Source organism: Gadus macrocephalus, chromosome 17, assembly GCF_031168955.1.
Source record: "Gadus macrocephalus chromosome 17, ASM3116895v1".
In the NCBI taxonomy this organism is placed as follows: Eukaryota; Metazoa; Chordata; class Actinopteri; order Gadiformes; family Gadidae; genus Gadus; species Gadus macrocephalus.
This window is the reverse complement of record NC_082398.1, coordinates 5,038,929-5,061,396: the sequence shown is the minus strand read 5'-3', so window position 1 is coordinate 5,061,396 and position 22,468 is coordinate 5,038,929. Positions and strand designations below refer to the sequence as shown.

Below are 22,468 nucleotides of genomic sequence, written 5' to 3'. Positions count from 1 at the left end.
GGGGGGGGGGAAAGGACTAAAGGGGTCTTGCTACTTGTGGTAAGGACTAAAGGGGTCTTGCTACTTGCGGTAAAAAGTTTCATCAAAAAGGGAAACATTTAAAAAAAATTATATATATTTTTTTAATCTTTCTTTATTTTTTATCTTTTTTTTTTTATCTTTCTTATATTTTTTTCTATTTTTTTTTATCTTTCTTATATTTTATCTTTTTTTTTTATCTTTCTTATATTTTATCTTTTTAATTATCTTTCTTATATTTTATATATTTTTTTTTATTTTTCTTATTTTTTATGTTTTTCTATTTTTTTTATCTTTCTTATATTTTATATATTTTTTTTTATCTTTCTTATTTTTTATGTTTTTCTATATTTTTTATCTTTCTTATATTTTATATATTTTTTTATCTTTCTTATATTCTATCTTTTTTTTAACTTTCTTATATTTTATCTTTTTTTTGTTAACTTTCTTATTTTTTATCTTTTTGTTTTATCTCTTATTTTTTATCTTTTTTTATCTTTATTTTTTATCTTTCTTGAAAGATCTATAGATCTTTCTTTTTTTTTATCTTTTTTTTAAAATGTTTCCCTTTTTGATGAAACTTTTTAAATATGGGAGGGGCTATAAAGGGGGAGGAGGTGGGGTTATAATTGAGGAGGGGGGGGGGGGTTAGGGTTAGGGGCATTCAAAAATGTATCAAGACCCCATTAGTCCTTACCCCCCAGTAGCAAGACCCCTTGAGTCCTTACCCCCCCCCCCCACCCCCTCTGAAGGGGGGGGTGGGGGGGGGGGGATGGGCAGAACCCCCCCCACTAATGTACCTCTTGTACCCGTTCTTGGCCGTGCGCGCAGTGACTCGAACCTGAGTCTACAGAGCGTTAACTAACCGTTAACCACCAGCCCTGACCGCTGCACCACCAAGACGCTTACCAGAACGTGTTTGGAGGTTATACTTGACTTTACCATTCACATGATTGAGAAATAAGATGTATCCATTACGTTTGGGGGTACTCCATTCATGGTTGCCGGGTTAGCTGGGACTCGAACCTTAGTCTACAGAGCATTAACCATCAGCCCTGACCACTGCACCACCCAGACGCTTCCCAGAGAATGCTTGGAGGTTATACTTGACTTTACCATTCACATGATAGAGAAATAAGATACATCCATTACGGTACCTCTTGAACCCCGGTTCAGAGCAGGGAACCTGAACCTACATAGTGTCTGAAAGCTCGTCATTCTTATTAGCCGTGCGTGCATGCGGGGACTCAAACGTGAGTCCACAGAGCGTTAACCACCAGCCCTGACCGCTACACCACCCAGACTCTTACCTGAACATTTTTGGAGGTTATACTTGACTTTACCATTCACATGATAGAGAAATAAGATGTATCCATTACGTTTGGGGGTACTCCATTCATGGTTGCCGGGTTAGCTGGGACTCGAACCTTAGTCTACAGAGCATTAACCATCAGCCCTGACCACTGCACCACCCAGACGCTTCCCAGAGAATGCTTGGAGGTTATACTTGACTTTACCATTCACATGATAGAGAAATAAGATGTAACCATTACGGTACCTCTTGAACCCCGGTTAGGAGCAGGGAACCATAGTATCGTAATGCTCATCATTCTTATAATCCGTGCGTGCATACGGGGACTCAAACCCGAGTCTACAGAGCGTTAACCAACAGCCCTGACCGCTGCACCACCAAGACTCTTACCAGAACATGTTTGGAGGTTGTACTTGACTTTACCATTCACATGACAGAGAAATAAGATATATCCATTAGGTTACCTCTGGTGGCTGTGTGAGCGGGGACTCGAACCTTAGTCTACAGAGAGTTAACCAATCATTAACCACCAGCCCTGACCGCTTTACCACCAAGACACTTGCAAGAACGTGTTTGGAGGTTATACTTGACTTTACCATTCACATGATTGAGAAATAAGATGTATCCATTAAGGTACCTCTGGTGGCTGTTTGAGCGGGGACTCGAACCTGAGTCTACAGAGCGTTAACCGACAGCTCGGACCACTTCACCACCAAGACGCTAACCAGAGCGTGCTTGGAGGTTATACTTGACTTTACCATTCACATGATAGAGAAATAAGATGAATCCATTACGGTACCTCTTAAACCCTGGTTCTGAGCAGGTCACCTGAACCTACATAGTGTCTGAAAGCTCGTCATTCTTATTAGCCGTGCGTGCAGGGAGTCGAACCTGAGTCTACAGAGCGTTAACCAACCGTTAACCACCAGCCCTGACCGCTTCACCACCAAGACGCTTACCAGAGCGTGCTTGGAGGTTATACTTGACTTTACCATTCACATGATAGAGAAATAAGATGTATCCATTACGGGACCTCTTGAACCCTGGTTCTGAGCAGGGCACATGAACCTACATCGTGTCTGAAAGCTTGTCATTCTTATTAGCCGTGCGAGCGGGGACTCGAACCAGAGTCTACAGAGCGTTAACCGACAGCCACACCACCAAGACACAGATCAGGATGTTTTAGAGGTTATACTTGACTTTACAATTCACACAGTCTAGAAATAAGAGGTGTCCATTAAGGTACTTAATAGTTGGACATTAACCCCGGTCTCAGAAGTGTCAGCCAACTGCACTCTCCACTACCCCATGGAGGTTATGAACATATTGTGGTCGAAGGCTATATCAATCAGTTCAATAGAAATATCATTACAGACTTATTAGACTTACTAGACTTACCCTTTAGTTAATTAACATACATTAAACAGGAATTGAACAGGAATTGAACCCTGGTCTCCAGAGTGCTTTCCAACAGTGCTCTCCACTGCACCACTGTTCAAATCCTGCTGATGTTTGTTTCAAGTAAGATAGAGCAAGGATACTATAACTCTGCAAATCAATAGATGCGGCTGTCGAAAGCAAATGCTAACCCGGGGAATTCCCCTTCTTGACGCACAATGATGAATTTGGGATTAAACAAATCGTCTCAATCTGGGTAAAACAGGCAAATTTTCATATACCTCTGCGTATCCCTTTAAATTCCTTTGAAGGTCTAGGAAGGCCTATATTTTATCTCCAGCCATTTCATATTAGTGTCACTGGGAAATATCCCTAATACACTACATTTACCCTTGGATGCAGTTGTTTTGACGCATACATAACTAGAGGGTGCACTGTACTAATGCTTGCTCTGGGACACGATTCAATAGATTAACGTTCATAAACGGACTTATCTCCAGATGTTTTTGATAAACTGGAGGATGCTCTGAAAAAACCTCCTAATAAATTATTTAAGAGCCCCCCCCCAAAAAAAAAAACGGGAACTCTGGTGACCACAACCAAGAGCAATCGACCATCAAGGCATTGAGGCATTTTTAAGTGACTCGAACCCAGGACCTCAGGCTGATGACCGGGAGCTCGCCACAGAGCTGGAGATTGCCAGAAGAATATTTGACATTATATTCCACATGACTATGTGGTTGAAAAATAACAGTCATAAGCAGGACTTGAAGCTGGGTCCCAAGCACGTTATTCAGCAGGTCTTCAAACTTCAAATGGAAGGGCTTTCATCAGTGGGCCATTGGCTAAATCACCATTGTGTTACCTCATTAGGTACACAACAACTTACATGACAATCTTCTTCAATTTAACTATATCACATTAAATCACAGATTCAGTCCTTTGTCGCAAACAGGTGAAAACATAAAGCAAATTTTTGATTTTAAAAAGCTAAATAATTATAACTTCAGCTTAATTCAATGAGGGCTCGTTACATTGAGTCCGCCGTGTGACCCATCTACTGATGCGTGCCGTGCGCAACCGAGCAGCCTCGCTGGGGCTATGGGCGGGGTTGCGCACCTGTTGGGCATTAAGCAATCAATGCTGCCATGTAGCGTTTTCTTCAAACGAATCCATGAAACCAGTTTTGACATCATCCCCCTGTGATGAGGCTGCAGATTTTTCTGCAACATTTTCTTTGCAAAGTAGCAGTTGAAACTCTCGTGAACACCGGCTTGTGGACTACCACTTCCACTTTGTTTCTTCCTCCGGTGAATACAATATGGGATAAATAAAAGAAAGCAATTATCATACAACCATGCAAACTCAAATACCCCCCCCTCCTGATTCTCTATTCATACCGTTCTTCAGGGGATTGAGTCAGCACACACAAGCAGACAGGCGGTTCCGCCTGTTGTGACTGCTGGATGTGGAAGCGGAGGTTGTTGTTCACCTAGAGGGGGTGGTGGAGACCAGTGTTGCCAGATTGGGAAACACTATCTTCCCCACCATTTCGTCACACAGTAGAATCCACGCCAGGCTGGTTCTCTGTGCTTCGTTCTAGAAAGATCTGTGGTTTGTTTTTTTACACACTCCCCAGATCTCCTAGCCTCCCCGCCTGCCAAAATACTTTGACTAAATCTGAATTTCCCTTCATAGTCTAGGTGCTGAGAAAGTTTTGTGTGCGCTTCATTTAGCGGAGAATATCTCAACTGTTATAGACTAATATGACCCAAGTGAACAACATGGGACGTGTGACAAAATCTCTATCCGGGACGAAAGTCCTGAAAATGACCACAACAGGTGAAACTAGTATCACACTACGTGGTGAATGGGACATTTTTCCTTTATAGATATTCTCATGCAATTTTACCAGATGAATCTTCATATTAAGAGAAATACTTTTTGTATTACACTTTGTCTATAAAATAAAATAAAATATGCAAATTAGGCAATATCTCAGAGACATATGTGCTACAGAGACAGCGGATACGAACTGGTCCGAAGTTATACTCGACGTTCCAACATACATGTCACATGAAAAAGAGGTTTCCGTGGTGACCACAGATTCAACAGTGTTGCCGGTGCCTCCCTGCAGGTGGGTCTTGATTTGGTACGAGGTTACACTCGACATCACAATTAACGGGACCTCGTTATCGCTCTGTGACGTCAACTCTTTTGTTTTTGAATACGTCAGAGAGAACGACGACACCTAGAAAGTCTTTCCCATACATTGACGATTTAAAACTAAACCCGAGTGAAGCTTACCACATACACATCCTACAAAAATGTAAAATCACATCCATGAATTTATTTTGAAAAATGTGTGTGTGTGTGTGTGTATAGGCATCTGCTGCTTCCATAACAGCTGCTAATATTCTACAGGTCATCCATTACAGTAGGAGTAGGGTATGTACACTCTCACGCGCGCGCAAACACACACACACACACACAACACACACACACACACACACACACACACACACACACACACACACACACACACACACACACACACACACACACACACACACACACACACACACACACACACACACACACACACACACACACACACACACACACACATATATTTGTGGAAAAAAAACCCTATCTAGCCATGATCTAGCGTGCCTCCCGCCCTGCTCAGAGCAGCTGAGGGGGCGATAGACTAAACTAACTCCTGGCTCTTCAGGACGCCCCCACGGGGCCTTGCGCTTCATAGAGGAGATATAGATCTGAAGGATAAACACCAGGGCCAGGATCTGCTGCTGGCACGAGGTGACAAGAAGGTCCCCCCGTCTGGACCATGGGGGGTGTTTGCCTGTGTGTGTGTGTGTGTGTGTGTGTGTGTGTGTGTGTGTGTGTGTCAGTTTGGGGGGGCTAGCGGGTGGTGCTGGATGTGGATGGGGGGGGGGGTTAAACCAGATGGAAGACAGCTTCTACTTGTCCAGGGCTGATCGTGTGTGTGTTCAAGGCTGCCGACAGGGGAGGGTGTGGTGGAGGGGGGTGGGGGGTGAGAGGGGGGGGGGGGGTGAGAGGGGGGGGGGGGGGGGTGGGTGGGGGTGAGGGGGGGGGGGGGGTGAGAGGGGGGGGGGGGGGGTGAGAGGGGGGGGGGGGGGGGTGAGAGGGGGGGGTGCTGTTGGCTCTCGAATGAAAATAAAGGAAGAAAAATAGACCCGCTGAATACTGGAGCCTCGGGGGGGGGGGGGACCCCGCTCACACACACACACACACACACACACACACAGTTACACACTCTACCATGTGCTGTGCGTGTGCGTGTGTGTGTGTTTTTATACATGTGCAAGAGCATGTCATTGGGATGAGATAGCCACCCCTGTGTGTGTATACAAGGGTGTGTGTGTGTGTGTGTGTGTGTGGGGCAGGGAGCCATGTGGTTGTGTGAGTGAGTGTGTGCATTTGTGTGCGCACGTATAGTGTACGTGTGTGCGTGTGCGTGTGAAAACAAGGCACCTGCTGCAGAGCTCCAGCATGCACCTGTTGCCAGCTGTCTTCCCTTACGCACACACACACACACACACACACACACACACACACACACACACACACACACACACACACACACACACACACACACACACACACACACACACACACACACACACACACACACACACACACAGGCAACTTAAGCCCACCAAACCCACACTTACATACATACACACACACACACTTACACACAGTAACAGGCAACCTAAGCCTGCCAAACACACACTTACATACATACACACACTTACACAAACTTACACACACACTAACAGACAACTTAAGCCCGGGCGAACCCTGCTGCCAGCAGGAATATCTGTGGCTTTCTCTCCTTCAATACGCTGCCCACTCTATCACTACCCACTCAGACTGCTCTGTGACTGTCTCTCCCTCAGGTAACACACTGTCTCTCTCAGGTAACACACATTCTGTCTCTCTCTCTCTCTCTCTCTCTCTCTCTCTCTCTCTCTCTCTCTCTGGTAACACACTGTCTCTCTCTCAAGCAGCCGACTGTATCTCTCTCAGGTAAAACCCTGTCTCTCTCTCTCAGGTAACACACGTTCTCTCCCTCAGGTGACTGTCTCTCTCTACCCACTCCGACTGCTACTTCCTCTCTCAGGTTGTATGGAGATGCGTAAACATCGGTAGGATTGTGTGGACTTATTAGCATATCTGGATGCGGTGTCACAGGTTTAGAGTGTGAATACAGTGGCGTGTTGCAATCAGGTGGAGATTCTCTCATAAGGATACATTTCAAAATGAAGATTAGCCAAAGAACCGAAGTCATGTGATACACAATATTCAGTACAGGGGTTCACTAACAAACAAATCGATGTTCTATTCTAAGTATTTATTTAAACTTCAATAGTTTGTGTTCGAAATGTGCTAGATTTAAGAAAGGTTCGAGCACACACACACACACACACACACACACACACACACACACACACACACACACACACACACACACACACACACACACACACACACACACACACACACACACACACACACACACACACACAAGGGGGGGTTTCTATTAACCAAAGAAGGGTGGTGGTGGTGGTGGGGGCTAATCCCTATATAATACAGATCTGCATGCCTTCCATGCAGACATGCTGCCAACATGGCAACCTGACCTCCATGGATGGCAAGACACACACAAAGACACGTGTATGACTCTATCGCACGCACACGCACACACACACACACACACACACACACACACACACACACACACACACACACACACCATTGTATAAACATAATAACTCATAATAACAACAACGCTACAGTATGGCTGCCCATACAGGTCCTCCCCCCCCATCACCCCTCAGATAGATCCAGATGGCTGCCAGTCGTCTGTTCCAAGTCTCTGGTCACCAACGCACCACCGACACACACACACACACACACACACACACACATAGACAAGCACATACACACGCACGCACGCACACACACAAAGACAAACACACACGCACACACACAAACACACATAGACCAGCACATACACACGCACACACACACACACACAGACAAACACACACACATACACACAAACAGAAAAACACATACACAAACACACACACAGACAAACACACGCACACGCACACACACACACACACAGCACCAGAACTGCTTCTCCCTGGACCCCTCTCCCCAGAACCCTTTGTAGTCTGCCATGGAACGGCGCTGGGTCTTTGTAGTCGCCGGGCGGCGCCCGGGTCTGACAGCCAGCGCGTTATTAGGGCCGCCCGGTGATTTACGGTGACACCGACTAGAGGATTAGTTTTTATTTTCTACTTTTCTTCTTTTTTTTTTAAAGGGCTGGCAATGGCAAGGCCTGGAGGATGTTTTAACGCACACGCACACACACACACACACACACACACACACACACACACAGTATGTGCACATTTAAATGTTGGAAAAAGTTACGGGGGCCAATGGGTCGAGTTGGGGTCTGCGATCAAAGACTCACCCCAATCCCACTGATTGGTTGAAAGAGGGTGAGGGGGTGGAGCTTAGATATTTGGGCTGGCGGTCAGAGCGGTGTAATACAAGCCACCGCTTCCCAGGTGCTGAAGCCCTCCACCACACACACACACTCTCTCACACACACACACCACCAGGGTCCAGGATGGGTCAAGTGTGTGTATGTGTGTGCACATGACACGTATCGATTCCTAAACTCCTACGTGTGTGTGTGTGTGTATGTGTACTTCTGCATGTGCGTACTGGGTGTGTGTGTATGCGTGCGTGTGTGTGACTGCAAGCGTGCGTGCGTGCCTGTGTGTTCATGCGTGCCTGAGTGTGTGTGTGTGTGTGTGTGTGTGCCTGCGTGCGTGCATGTGTGTGTGTGCTTGCACGTGTGTGTGCGTGGGCTCTCACGCGTGTATGTGCCAGGGCTCCTTTTCTTTACGAGGCGCCCATGCTTCGTGGTGAACTCCGTCTAGTTGCATTTGAACCGTAACCGATTGGATTCCAGGGCAGGCCGCGGTCACGCCCCCCCCCCCCCCCCCCCCCCCCAGACCCCCCCAGACCGACCTCTGACCTCTGCACCACCACAACAACATGTGTGCTTCCTGATGGCTGCTCGACAGTTCACCCTCACCTCACCTTACCCTCCAACCCGAGGGCGACCTCCGACCCACGGCGGCCGCACCGCGCCTCTGCTCCGCGCCCGAGAGGAGCGCTCCCACCGGGCCTCCGTCCAAACCGTCAGGGCGGCTGAGGGCTGGGGGGAAGGCCGGGTCTGGGGAGAGTAGGAGGACCAATCGGAGAATCCTCCGGTGACACATAGACCTATGGATGTAGAAGATATAAACACATCAAATCCTACTGTAACATATAGACCTATGGATGTAGAAGACATAACCACATCAAATCCTACTGTAACATATAGACCTATGGATGTAGAAGACATAACCACATCAAATCCTACTGTGACATATAGACCTATAGATGTAGAAGATATAACCACATCAAATCCTACTGTGACATATAGACCTATGGATGTAGAAGATATAACCACATCAAATCCTCCTGTAACTTATAGACCTATAAAGTAGAAGATATAACCCTATCAAATCCTACTGTATCTAATAGACCTATGGATGTAGAAGGTATAACCCTATCAAATCCTCATATAGACCCATGGAAGTAGAAGATATAACCCACTCAAATCCTCCTATAACATATAGACCCATGGATGTAGAAGATGTAAGCGTATCAAATCCTCCTGTAACATATAGACCTATGGATGTAGAAGATATAACCACATCAAATCATCCGGTAACATATAGACCTATGGATGTAGAAGATATACAGTAAGCCTATTAAATCCTCCTATAACATATAGACCAATGTTTGTAGAAGACATAACCACATCAAATCCTCCTGTAACTTATAGACCTATGTTTGTAGAAGATAAGCGTATCAAATCCTCCTGTAACATATATACCTGGATGTAGAAGATAAAAACATTAACAAATCCTCCTGTAACATATAGACCCATGGATGTAGAAGATACAACCCTATCAAACCCTCCTATAACATATAGATCCATGGTTGTAGAAGCTATAACCCTATTAAATAATCAATGTCCTGGATGGATGAACCCATTACAGTAAAACACACAGATGTAATAAACTTAAGCGTTACCTCCTAAAGGCTAAATCTTAGGACCGCCCCTTTAGAGCAACGTGTATAATCGAATGATTGTATGGTGCTGTTCTGTGGCCTAATTCTGTCTGATGGTTGTACAGTATCTCCCACTGAAAACTGAATAATACGGGGGGTAGAAACTCCTTACGATTTTCAACATGTCTGAATTGCTAAAGATATTTATTCTATGTATTACTCAAGCACATAAATTACTTCAACTGCGAAGTATTTTGTTTGATATCCATTTGCCCCATAAACCGTGCACTTCCTATCCTCCAGGGAGGTGCATATCGAATAAATTATCTAAATTTGACAGGTTGAAATTTGCAATTAATCTGCGGAATGATGTTGTGTGAACAGGCAGGTAGATCTGGCTCACCTGTGTGCTAAGAGGGCTTTTATAGTTATAGCAATGAAGTCATTCGCTTCTCCACGTGCGTTTAGACAGCCGGCGAAACAACACAGAGTATTGCAATGGCACCCACTGTTGTCGGCAGTGCAGACACGCAGACAACTACAATCATGGCTGTAGGCCTATTAAACCCAGGTGGCTTAAGTTATAGGCCGTAAACGATTAAGTCAATTAAGATGTAAAATGTTGTTTAACAGTGGAAAAAAAACTAACAAATATGTATTTAATGCATTGTACCAACAAGTTACAGAACAGGGTTACTAAATATAACAGAAACATCTTGTTTTGTACTCATACCTGCGGTAACAACGAGCACCGACTGTTGCTTGTCACGGCTCGAGCAATACTGGTTAATTAGTGGCTCTAAAGAGGCGTACGTTTCTCTATTGGGGATATAGCGACACCTACTGTCGAAATCAAGTCAATGCTTACTGAATATGCTTACTGAAAACGTTACTTGTGTCTGTAATAGTAGAGTTACATCATATTTATTTAAATAACAAATATCATGTTTTTAAACCCCACATTGAATGCATTGCCATTCAAAGATTTAAAAAGAGCGTTTATTCAGTATTGTTTCCTTTAGTCTATTGAAGTCAATCAATCATTACATTAGATATCGTAACATTAATTTAGAAACCAATGAATACATTAGAACTCATTCAATACATTTAGAATTCAATAAATACATTATAAATCAATACATTTAGAAATCACTCAATACATTTAGAAATAAATCAATACAAATATAAAAAATATATATAAAATACTTGAATACAGAAAGGCAATACATGTATAGGACAATGCACACTATAAATGCACAAGTTGATCCAGGGTATGTATTTCACATGAAATAATCAACATTGAAAATTGACGTGTTGCACATTTATATTGAAATATATGTTTATTTACTGATAAATGTTGCACAAAGTTGGGTTGATAACATGTTACCAAACATTTGTTTAACATCACACCTAAAGAAGTACTTGTGGGCGCACAGGAAGGAGGAATCGAACAACCCCAGGCCACGCACATCGTCTGTCACTCCCATGTGTGAGCGCTCACAAGACATCACAGCAAGAATCAGTCTGTCTGAGAATCAGTCAGTGTTATGAATCTAACGCTCAGTAGCGTGTTATGAAGTCCAATGTTCTGTAAGTAGGAGGTTATTCATCTCTCTGTGCTATATTTTATATTTCTATTTAATCTGCATTATCTCAAAATGTCTATACTGAATATGTATAGGTATCAAATAATACATCTGCATTGGGGTCAGTAATGTATGTTTTAGATAATTTTATTTTTGATATATTTATGAACTATCTTTTCACATTCCTACTAATCATCAAGCAGGGCTGGATGATGTGATCATGAATTAATGTCCACGGTGCTTTTCAGGGCTGACTTTAATCCCGGTCCTGCTGCACCTCACCCGGGGAAACAGTGAGTTTATACCGTCTTAAATGTATTGACTGACTGATTTCTAAATTTGATTGATTGATTTCTGATGTATTGATTGATTCGAATTTATTGATTTTGATTTATTTATTGATTCCTAATGTATATTTTGTTTTATAAATGTATTGATTCATCTATCATGTTTTGATGATTGGTTTCTGAATTAATTGTTTGTATTTCTGATGTATTGATCGGCTGACTACAGGTCCATGTTTCGGCCGGTCTCTGGGGATCAGCCCATGCAGGACTCAGTTCTTCAAAGAGGAGAGTTTCACGTTATACTGCGGAGCTGATGAGCGTATAATGACTAACTCTAATTCAGATACTTGCTCTCAGAAGAGCCATGAATGTGTTCTTCAACTGGTTCGAGAATATCAAAGCGGCACTTACTGGTGTCAGTCTAACTCTGGAGAACGAGGGGAAGCGGTCAACATAACAGTGACTGGTATGTTTGTCTCTTTGTATCCAGTTAGTTCTCTCACTACAATATTCATCATACTGCTTCCTGATGAATAATGCCATCAGGAAGCACTGCACTATGGATCAATGATCCCCATGGACAATGTGACCCAGTTTTACACCTGGCCATAACGTCGTTCATCAACCTGCGTTGTGGTTCAATAGTTTAATGCCCTGAGACCTGGGTTGACGGTTTGCTGTGTTTCTATAGCAGGGTCTGTGATCCTAGAGAGTCCTGTCCACCCTGTACCAGAAGGAAGTCCTGTTACACTTCGCTGCCTGATGTCCCACAAGTCCAGTAACCAGCTGGGTGTTGTGACCCGGATAAACCAGTCCTGCACCTTCTCCAGAGATGGGCGGCTCATTGGGGTCTGTTTGACGGGAGAGATGAGTTTTGCTGCTGTCAACAGATCTCATGAAGGCCTCTACACGTGTACCTTCTCTGGTGTTGAGTCTCCAGGGAGCTGGCTGGCTGTCAGAGGTGAGCTCTGTTTGGTCTCCACATGGTGAAGTTCTACAGTCACATTAAAGGAGGACTATGGTAGAACTTCTTTATCGTTAATTAATTAAAACAATGGTTCTGAAATGACCATAAAACAATCTGTCATATGTAGCGTGATATCAGCCCTGAACTTCTTTCAATGGGCGTTCTGTTGATTCATCTGAGGATTAAATAGCACAGCAGGCTTGCTTGTCTTTCTTATTACGTGGTCTCTTTCCTCAGCAACCTCCTCTCCCGAATCCCTCCCTCCCACATCCCTCCCCCCCTCCCATCACCATCGTCTCCTCTATGCTGTTCGGACCCTCCTCTTATTGGTTCTTCTCGGGGTATTTGGCGGATGCTGCTGGAGGACACACAAAGGTACAGAATAACTCCTTCTCCTCCCTTACAATAACTTTTCCTCCTCCCTTACAATAACCTAACAATTGTTAGTGCTTGGCACTTGGTACTTACCATTCCGACAGCGATAAATTGTTTCTCTTTCTTTTGAAAAATCTCCTTACTGTAAGTCACTTTTGTTAAAAACTTCGGCTAAATGCTCTCAATTTAAATACCTTCTCTTCCTTCTCCTTTTTTCTAATGGAATTATTGACAGATTGAAATGTTTGTGTTTCAGAACCTGAAGCAGCTGCCTCAGAGGATGTGACTGATGGGGAGGTAATGTTAAACAGAACAGAACAGAAGAAAGTTCAGGAAACAAATACACACAAAGTTTAGAGCATGTTTTCATCAGTGTTCACAGCACAATGTAATCAGGGTATGAAATCCTAATGTAGGTGATTCTGCAGAGTGCTTAACATTTTCAAGAGTCAGAGGTGAGCTCTGTTTGGTCTCCACATGGTGAAGTTCTACAGTCACATTAAAGGAGGACTATTGTAGAACTTCTTTATCATTGATTAATTAAAACAATGTTGTGATATCAGCGATGAACTTCTTTTAGTTGGCATTATGTTGATTCATCTGAGGATTAAATAGCACAGCAGGCTTGCTTGTCTTTCTTATTATGTGGTCTCCTTTCCCCAGCAACCTCCTCCCCCGAATCCCTCCACCCCTCCCATCCCCACCGTCTCCTCCCATTGGTCTATGCTGGACGGACCCTCCTCTTATTGGTTCTTCTAGGGGTATTTGGCGGATGCTGCTGGAGGATACACAAAGGTACAGAATAACTCTTCCTTCTCCCCAACATAATTCTTCCTCCAACTCCACCCAATGGTCCCTACATGAATAACTCCTTCTCCTCCCTTACAATAACTCTTCCTCCTCCCTTACAAATAACCTAACAATTGTTAGTGCTTGGCACTTGGCACTTGGTACGTACCATTCCGACAGCGATAAATTGTTTCTCTTTCTTTTGACAAATCTCCTTATTGTAAGTCGCTTTGGATAAAAGCTTCTGCTAGATGCCCTAAATTTGAAAGTAAATAACTTCTCTTCCTTATCCTTCTTTCTGATAGAATGATACACAGATTGAAATGTTTGTGTTTCAGAACCTGAAGAAGCTGCCTCAGAGGATGTGACTGATGAGGAGGTAATGTTAAACAGAAGAGAGCAGAAGAAAGTTCAGGAAACAAATACACACAAAGCCATACTTTAGAACATGTTTTCATCACTGTTTACAGCACAATGTAATCAGGGTATGAAATGTTAATGTAGGTGATTCTGCGGAGTGCTTGACATTTTCGAAACTAGCAGGCCGCAGTGGTCTGTGCTCAAACTTCCCCTATTGTCCTATCTATCAATTTGACACATTGTGGTCATCAACTGTCGAGCGCTCTCGTGTCAGGGCAGTCAATTTATTTTTACACAGCGCTAGACTGTGAGACTACATGCAGTTCAGGACAGAGTCTGTAACCTCAGCTCATCAGAACACCACTTCCATCTCTCTGCAGTCGCCTGAGGTTATATAAAAAACAGTCAAATGAAGTCTAAAGCGAGGCTAAATATATATTCAAAAGGAGGGAATGCTATGTTCTTCGTAATATTATTTTTATCGCAAATAATGTTTTTTGTGTTTGTTTATTGAGAAAAAATGTTCTGCATGTTCTAAAATCTGGCTATTAATGGTTTGTTTGTTTGTTTGTTTGTAGCTTAACCACATATCTTGCTAGTTCTGGCAGATCGTTAGAGTCTGTTGCAGACGCATAATGTAAACAAATGTGGCTACCTGATAATGATTTCAAAAGATGATGATATGGCCAGCCAGAGCCATACACGCAGTCGCACGCCCACACACACCAACCGCTGTCTGCACTGTTGTCTGTAGTTCCACAAAATAGACGCTATATTGTCCACCGTCCATGTTAGTGTCACTGAAAGCAGAACCACCAATTGCCGAGAAAACGTCTTAATCGCACAACAATCTCTCTACTCATTCACCTGATACAGAATTACTTAAAACACATCCAACCTGACTTTATTGCTGTTGGTGATGTATGATACTGAGTGGTTTGACGTCAGTGAAGGAAACCCAAAAATTTTGGAATATTGACAATTGCTTTGACAAATGAAACATTTCAAATGTATAATACTGACAATTGCTGTAACTGAAGGAAACACTTAATACTATCCTACTGAAATAAATGCAGTAATGGGAAAAAGCCAATTATTGTCTATTGTGTTTTTGAATGCCGTTACTCAGTACTAAACTAAATATTTTGCGCTCCCCCAAAGTGCCCCTCCAACCCAACAACTGGCCCCAGTCTGGCCCCCCCATGAAAATTGGTCTAGAACCGCCCCTGATTCGGTTTATCCCATGTCTCCAGCAATAGTAACATCATGTTGGGGAGGGGCAAGGGATACAATGTCATTAATGATTTTAGGTAGAAGGCGATGTGGTAAAGAGTGACGAAGAGGTAAAGAGACAGAGGAGTTATTCCATTCATTCCATGACATGAGAACAAACAATGATGAAGCGTGAGTCTTACCTCTCTTATCAGCTCCACAGTATGAAGTCCAACTCTCTGAAGTCAATCAATACATCAGATAACATAACATTCATTTAGAAACCAATCAATACATTTAGAAATCAATAAAACAAAAAGATATATATAGAAATTGATATAGATATAGATAAATATTGATGATAAATAGTGCACAAAGTTGGATTGATAACATGTGACCAAACATTTGATTAACAACACACAGTCCGAAATACTTGTGGGCGCACAGGCAGGAGGAACTGAACACCCCAGGCCACGCACATCCTTCTGTCACTCCCATGTGTGAGAGCTCACAAGACATCACAGCAAGAATCAGTCTGTCTGAGAATCAGTCAGTGTTATGAATCTAGCGCTCAGTAGCGTGTTATGAAGTCCAATGTTCTGTAAGTAGGATGTTATTCATCTATCCGTGCAATAGTTCATTTAATCTGCATTATCTCAAAATGTCTATACTGAATATGTATAGGCATAAAATAATACATCTGCATTGGGGTCAGTCATGTATGTTTTAGATATTTATATTTTTGATATATTTATGAACTATCTTTTCACATTCCTACTAATCATCAAGCAGGTCTGGATGATGTGATCATGAATTAATGTCCACGGTGCTTTTCAGGGCTGACTTTAATCCCGGTCCTGCTGCACCTCACCCGGGGAAACAGTGAGTTAAACCGTCTTAAATGTATTGACTGACTGATTTCTAAATGTATTGATTGACAGATTTCTAATGTATTGATTTATTCGGATTCATTGATTGAGGTTTATTTATTGATTCCTAATGTTCATTTTGTTTTATAAATGCATTGATTAATCGATAATGTTTTGATTGACTGCTTTCTAAATTAATTGACTGATTTCTAAGGTTTTCATTGACTGATTTCTAAATATATTGACTGAATTCTAATGTACTACAGGTCCATGTTTGGGCCGTTCTCTGGGGATCAGCCCATGCAGGACTCAGTTCTTCAAGCGGGAGAGTTTGAGGTTATACTGCGGAGCTGATGAGCGTATAATGACTAACTCTAAATCAGTTACTTGCTCTCAGAAGAGGCATGAATGTAATATAACACTGGCAGGAGTACATCACAGCGGTTCTTACTGGTGTGACTCTAACTCTGGAGAACGAGGGGAAGCGGTCAACATCACAGTGACTGGTATGTGTGTCTCTTTATCACCAGTTGGATTTCTCAGTACATTATTCACAAATTATAAGGACATTTATCTGGCATGTGTCTAGTGTCTAGTATAGAGCTTGGTAGATGGGTTTACAGTATGCTGTGTTTCTACAGAAGGGTCTGTGATCCTAGAGAGTCCTGTGCACCCTGTACCAGAAGGAACTTCTGTTACACTTCACTGCCTGACGTCCCACAAGTCCAGTAAAAAGCTGGTTGTTGTGACCCGGATAAACCAGTCCTGTAACTTCTCCAGAGATGGGCGGCTCATTGGGGTCGGTTTGACGGGAGAGATGAGTTTTGCTGCTGTCAACAGATCTCATGAAGGCCTCTACACGTGTACCTTCTCTGGTGTTGAGTCTCCAGGGAGCTGGCTGGCTGTCAGAGGTGAGCTCTGTTTGGTCTCCACATGGTGAAGTTCTACAGTCACATTAAAGGAGGACTATGGTAGAACTTCTTTATCGTTAATTAATTAAAACAATGGTTCTGAAATGACCATAAAACAATCTGTCATATGTAGCGTGATATCAGCCCTGAACTTCTTTCAATGGGCGTTCTGTTGATTCATCTGAGGATTAAATAGCACAGCAGGCTTGCTTGTCTTTCTTATTATGTGGTCTCTTTCCTCAGCAACCTCCTCTCCCGAATCCCTCCCTCCCACATCCCTCCCCCCCTCCCATCACCATCGTCTCCTCTATGCTGTTCGGACCCTCCTCTTATTGGTTCTTCTAGGGGTATTTGGCGGATGCTGCTGGAGGACACACAAAGGTACAGAATAACTCCTTCTCCTCCCTTACAATAACTTTTCCTCCTCCCTTACAATAACCTAACAATTGTTAGTGCTTGGCACTTGGTACTTACCATTCCGACAGCGATAAATTGTTTCTCTTTCTTTTGAAAAATCTCCTTACTGTAAGTCACTTTTGTTAAAAACTTCGGCTAAATGCTCTCAATTTAAATACCTTCTCTTCCTTCTCCTTTTTTCTAATGGAATTATTGACAGATTGAAATGTTTGTGTTTCAGAACCTGAAGCAGCTGCCTCAGAGGATGTGACTGATGGGGAGGTAATGTTAAACAGAACAGATACACACAAAGTTTAGAGCATGTTTTCATCACTGTTTACAGCACAATGTAATCAGGGTATGAAATGTTAATGTAGGTGATTCTGCAGTGCTTAACATTTTCAAAACTAGCAGGCCACAGTGGTCTGTGCTCAATCTTCCCCTTTTGTCCTATCATTTTTACACATTGTGATCATCAATTGTCATGTAAGGAGGATCAATTTATTTTTAAACAGCGCTAGATAAGTCAGACCGCGAGACTACCTGCATGTCAGGACAAAGTCTGTGACCTCAGCCCATCAGAACACCACTTCCATCTCTGCAGTTTTCTGAGGTTACATAAAAAACGGTCAAATTAAGTCTAAAGCGAGGCAATATATATCTATTCAAAAAGGAGGGGAATGTTCTAAAATCTGTCTATTAATGGTTTGTTTATTTGTAGCTTAAAAAATTCTACATTACACATGCCTTGTGTGTGATTATGTTGCTGTTTGCTATTTGCCTGTGGTTACCACTGCTGGAGGCATGAGATGAACATATAATGCTGTCATAAGAAATAGAGATAAGAGATGTATCTAATTTAGTGTGTCTTAGCTATTCTTCTGGAACTGCGAAATGAAGAAGACATTTTGTCAGATGCCGGTTGCTTACTATCACCAATTCCACCATATGCATTTAATATATGTATATATATATATATATATATATATATATATATATACACACACACACATATGTATATATAGTTATATACACATATAAATATATACATGCATAAATATTTGATTATAGTCTGATTGTTTAAAAGAGTGTCTGAATCAGGGTGCATCAGAGTGTGCTCCAGCAGCTAACCATGTCAAGTTTCGTACCATTCAGCCCCACATACACAGACCTCTCACCACAAGCACCCTATACACGCAGTCATCACCCACACACACCAACCGCTGTCTGCACTGTTGTCTGTAGTTCTACAACATAGACGCTACATTGTCTACCATCCATGTTAGTGTCACTGAAAGCAGAACAACCAATAGCCGATAAAATGTCTTTATGACACAACCATCTCTCTACTCAGTCTGCATGTATGTATGTATGCATGCATGTATGTCCTGTGACCTTGGGTGTCTTGAAAGGCGCCTCTAAATAAAATGTATTATTATTATTATTATTATGTCTTCCTTATCCGTAAATGCAATTCACGGGCTTTAATATTTCGGTGTGTTCGAAAGGGAACCCAATACCTCAACAATACTGACTATACTATGCTAGCATACCGGTGGCTCTCTGTGCCGTCAAACACACAGACATGACGCTGTTCATTGCTCTCCCGACTGCTTTATTCAATACAGACAACGGCAGAATATTCATTATATAGTCATACAAATAAACAAAAATAAACCAAACAGCTCACTGACGATACACATAACGACATACAAGCCCTTTGAGACTGTAACTGTGATTAAGAGCTACAGAAATAAAATTGGCTTGACATTCAATCTATTATAATTATATTACATGATTTGGTAACTTCAAAGTACAGCCATGTCTAGTCTATCTAGCCAAGTGTAACATATTGCAGTGTGTGTGCTAACCCAATCACAACAAGTCCTTGTCCGGGCCGATCGAGACTACTGTCATCGATGCACTTCCCGCCTTTTTCGGCCATGTTGGCTGCTCTGCTGGATGCGGTAGGTCTTGCGGGCCTGGGCTCTCTCCTTCTCCAGGACCACCGTGTCGTCTAGGAGCTCCAGCGCTGGCAGCTGACTGATGACGTACTGTCTTGCAACGAGACGGAAGGATTTCAAATCGCATTACAAAAGCTAATTGGTTAACTCTGGTCATCATTTTGTCAGTTAGCAAGATAAACCAAAACATCAATGTTTGCTCCATGTCAAGCAATATCTTTTTATACATTTAAACATCTGTCGGAAATGTTTTTAATATAATAAACGTTGTGAGATATCAACTTTTAAAGGCATCATGACATCAGTGCAACATTCAGAATAAGATATTTCTACAGAAATTCGTTTTTGATTAATCCGTGCTTGTAAAAAGAGGTAGCACAGCACACATAACAATGAGTAGGTTCTTGCTTACCTATAGTCTTGGTACTGGGTCAAACTTCCACCGTTGAAATAGCTCGAAGCGGCTTCGTTATTCATCATGCAGAGAATCCTAAGGTGTGACAAGACATACGCTACGTTCAGCCGATACTAAAAATGCATCTATGTCATCCACACAAGAGATACAGTACAGTTGTTTTTAATCAAACAGTTTTTGAGTGGATTTTCAAAAGCCAAGACATATTGTGGCAATTATTGTGAAAAAATACGCATCAAAATAAAATCTATTGTTGAATTTGTATTATTACTTTTTTTTATTCTATATAGCAGATTACAACTTATTTACTTCTACTGTTTAGTATTTTGAGGGTGAATGCAGATACAGGCCCCTAGGGAGCAGATAGGGTAATGGGTCCTGCATTGAGAACTCCTACAGGTAGGATGCTGACATGGGGAATGAAACAAAAGACCTTCAAGAACTGAAAGCAGAAAACCACTTAAGTCCACTAGCCCGCTTTTCACTCATCAATGGCAGTACTTACTGCCCCCTCCTACCAAACAAAGGTCTTGTCTGTCCATAAGTGTTATATTTATGACATCAGTTTATTCAATATAAGGGGTTTGATGTATGACCTGCCACGGTACTGCAGTTGTGAACTAGCCTTCCAAACTTACTGCGACATATTTACAGAAAAGTTGTTCTTATGTACACTGTCCCTGTGGAATGAACCGATAAACGAAACGAAACGAAACATTTCAAAAACATGATGCGTGATCCAGCCCAATGCGCATACAAGGGTTGATAAAAAATCGTCAAAGGGACAAGAAGAGCTGAAAATAAGCCCACTGACTTGATGTTGGGGAACTTGCGGCCGATCTCGTCCACGAACACGGGCAGGTTGTGGATCTTGTTCTGGTTGATGCACACGGCCGTGACGCTGGGCATGAAGGGGAACTTGACGTGGGACGTGTACTGGTTCCGGTCCAGGATCAGGGTGTGGAGTTGTTCCAGCTGGCCAAGTTGCACCGGGTTTCCAGTCAACACCAGTTAAGGAGGACATGTGATATCACATCACAACGGTGGTCGGTACAGCCTACTCTTTTTTAGGCTATAGTGTTCCTTCCTTCCATTTTATAAATAAAATGTGGACTTGCAGATCGTGTTTCATTCGTTGTTACTGTAAGTGACTTGGATGGGGGTGAAATGGTGATTAAATAGCAATCGTAATGTAGAGCGGAAGAGACCCACCCAACACTAAATGAACACATCAAGAATGGCAGCACAAACAACCCCTATTGATGAACACCCATTGAGTGACGTTGTTTATAACATTCTTCAAAAAGCACTCTGAAAAGCACACCCACAGTGGACAGCTCCCTCGCGCCGCACAGACAAAGGATACTCCACCAGCAGGTTGTAGCTCAGGTCCAGAGCCTCCAGGCGACAGCTGTGCTCCAGTATGACCTCGTAGGGGATCTCCGAGAGGTCCTGGTGGGCCAGGGACAGCCAGGTGACGCAGGGGGCCTGCGTGGGGACCGCTTGATCCATGAGCGGCCTGGCGCTGGACGGAGGTCACAGTCCATCTGCTGTGCAGAACAACAACAACAACAACAACAACAGAGGGGATAAAGCCTCTATTCCGAGCCATGGTCCCAACCCCGACAAACAGAAGGTAAGTGTGGTGTGTTGGGACTCAGAAGAGCTCAATAATAGTCTTAATAGTGATACAAATGAATTGAAACCCTGTTTATTGCCCACTCAAACTCTGATAACCGTTAAAAGTTTGATCCAATTTTTCAGACAGACACACACACACATATACTTGCTAACACATGCACGCACACACACCAGCACACGCAGATAGACAAAAACTGACAGACAGACAGATACAGCTACACACGCACACAGAATATCATTTTTTTGTGAGACGACACCAAAACAACAACAAAACGGACAACAAACAGAGGCAAATGAATAAAGCGAGAGCTCACCCAGTGGGAGACCCTGGTCTGTCTGCCGGCCAGACCGGAACGCCAGAGCTTCTGTGAGCAGCCGGCACAAAACCAAATGAAACAGGCTCTTTCATGCGCTGGCGCTGGGTCACATGATAGGGATAACGAGGTCGCCTGTTCAGTTAACCCGGTGGCTAGCATACCCTCATGGACCCTCACGGAGAGCACTCCTTCCCTTTTCTCATGCATTCTCCAAAAGGTCAGGGGGATCACTTTAGCTTGAGTGTTTCAATAAAGCTTTACTTTTTTGGTATACAAAAGGGATTTAATGTATGTGATGCAATTATTTTAATACATATATCTGTTTGTATGCTTCGGGTGCAAAATCTGTTGCTGTAAACTGAATGTCGTACTTTTACAGTCAACAAGTTTTTTTTTTATATTTACAACCCCAGGTTGGACAAGTTTGCATAACTGTGTGTAGAGCATGTCAAACGTG

General features: G+C 42.8%; 3 protein-coding genes across 6 annotated transcripts; 2 read left to right on the top strand and 1 right to left on the bottom strand.

Annotated features, from left to right (window-relative positions):
- The first annotated feature begins 11,377 nt into the window (after positions 1-11,377).
- LOC132445466 (Fc receptor-like protein 5) lies at positions 11,378-14,542 on the top strand. Of its 2 annotated transcripts, none has more exons than XM_060035461.1 (6): positions 11,378-11,512; positions 11,757-11,801; positions 12,022-12,261; positions 12,487-12,756; positions 13,000-13,137; positions 13,394-13,573. In XM_060035461.1, the coding sequence occupies exons 1-6, from the start codon at positions 11,506-11,508 to the stop codon at positions 13,492-13,494; spliced, it is 801 nt and encodes a 266-aa protein (XP_059891444.1). In that variant the 5' UTR covers positions 11,378-11,505; the 3' UTR covers positions 13,495-13,573. The 2 variants fall into 2 exon arrangements, with proteins under 2 accessions (XP_059891444.1, XP_059891443.1); XM_060035460.1 differs by lacking the exons at positions 13,000-13,137; positions 13,394-13,573 and adding exons at positions 13,801-13,932; positions 14,265-14,542 and having other exon boundaries at positions 11,380-11,512.
- A 1,394-nt stretch (positions 14,543-15,936) lies between these two features.
- LOC132445467 (Fc receptor-like protein 5) lies at positions 15,937-18,595 on the top strand. Its single transcript, XM_060035462.1, has 6 exons — positions 15,937-16,099; positions 16,336-16,380; positions 16,634-16,873; positions 17,009-17,278; positions 17,522-17,659; positions 17,916-18,595. The coding sequence occupies exons 1-6, from the start codon at positions 16,093-16,095 to the stop codon at positions 17,990-17,992; spliced, it is 777 nt and encodes a 258-aa protein (XP_059891445.1). The 5' UTR covers positions 15,937-16,092; the 3' UTR covers positions 17,993-18,595.
- Positions 18,596-19,268: 673 nt separating this feature from the next.
- LOC132475702 (leucine-rich melanocyte differentiation-associated protein) lies at positions 19,269-22,419 on the bottom strand. 3 transcript variants are annotated; one of them, XM_060076964.1, is made up of 5 exons: positions 22,009-22,419; positions 21,420-21,603; positions 20,868-21,050; positions 20,051-20,128; positions 19,269-19,732 (listed from the first exon to the last, which is right to left on the bottom strand). In XM_060076964.1, exons 2-5 carry the CDS (start codon positions 21,563-21,565, stop codon positions 19,588-19,590), a joined length of 552 nt encoding a protein of 183 aa, XP_059932947.1. In that variant the 5' UTR covers positions 21,566-21,603; positions 22,009-22,419; the 3' UTR covers positions 19,269-19,587. The 3 variants fall into 3 exon arrangements, with proteins under 3 accessions (XP_059932947.1, XP_059932949.1, XP_059932948.1); XM_060076966.1 differs by having other exon boundaries at positions 19,269-19,728; XM_060076965.1 differs by having other exon boundaries at positions 21,420-21,600.
- Positions 22,420-22,468: the final 49 nt, after the last annotated feature.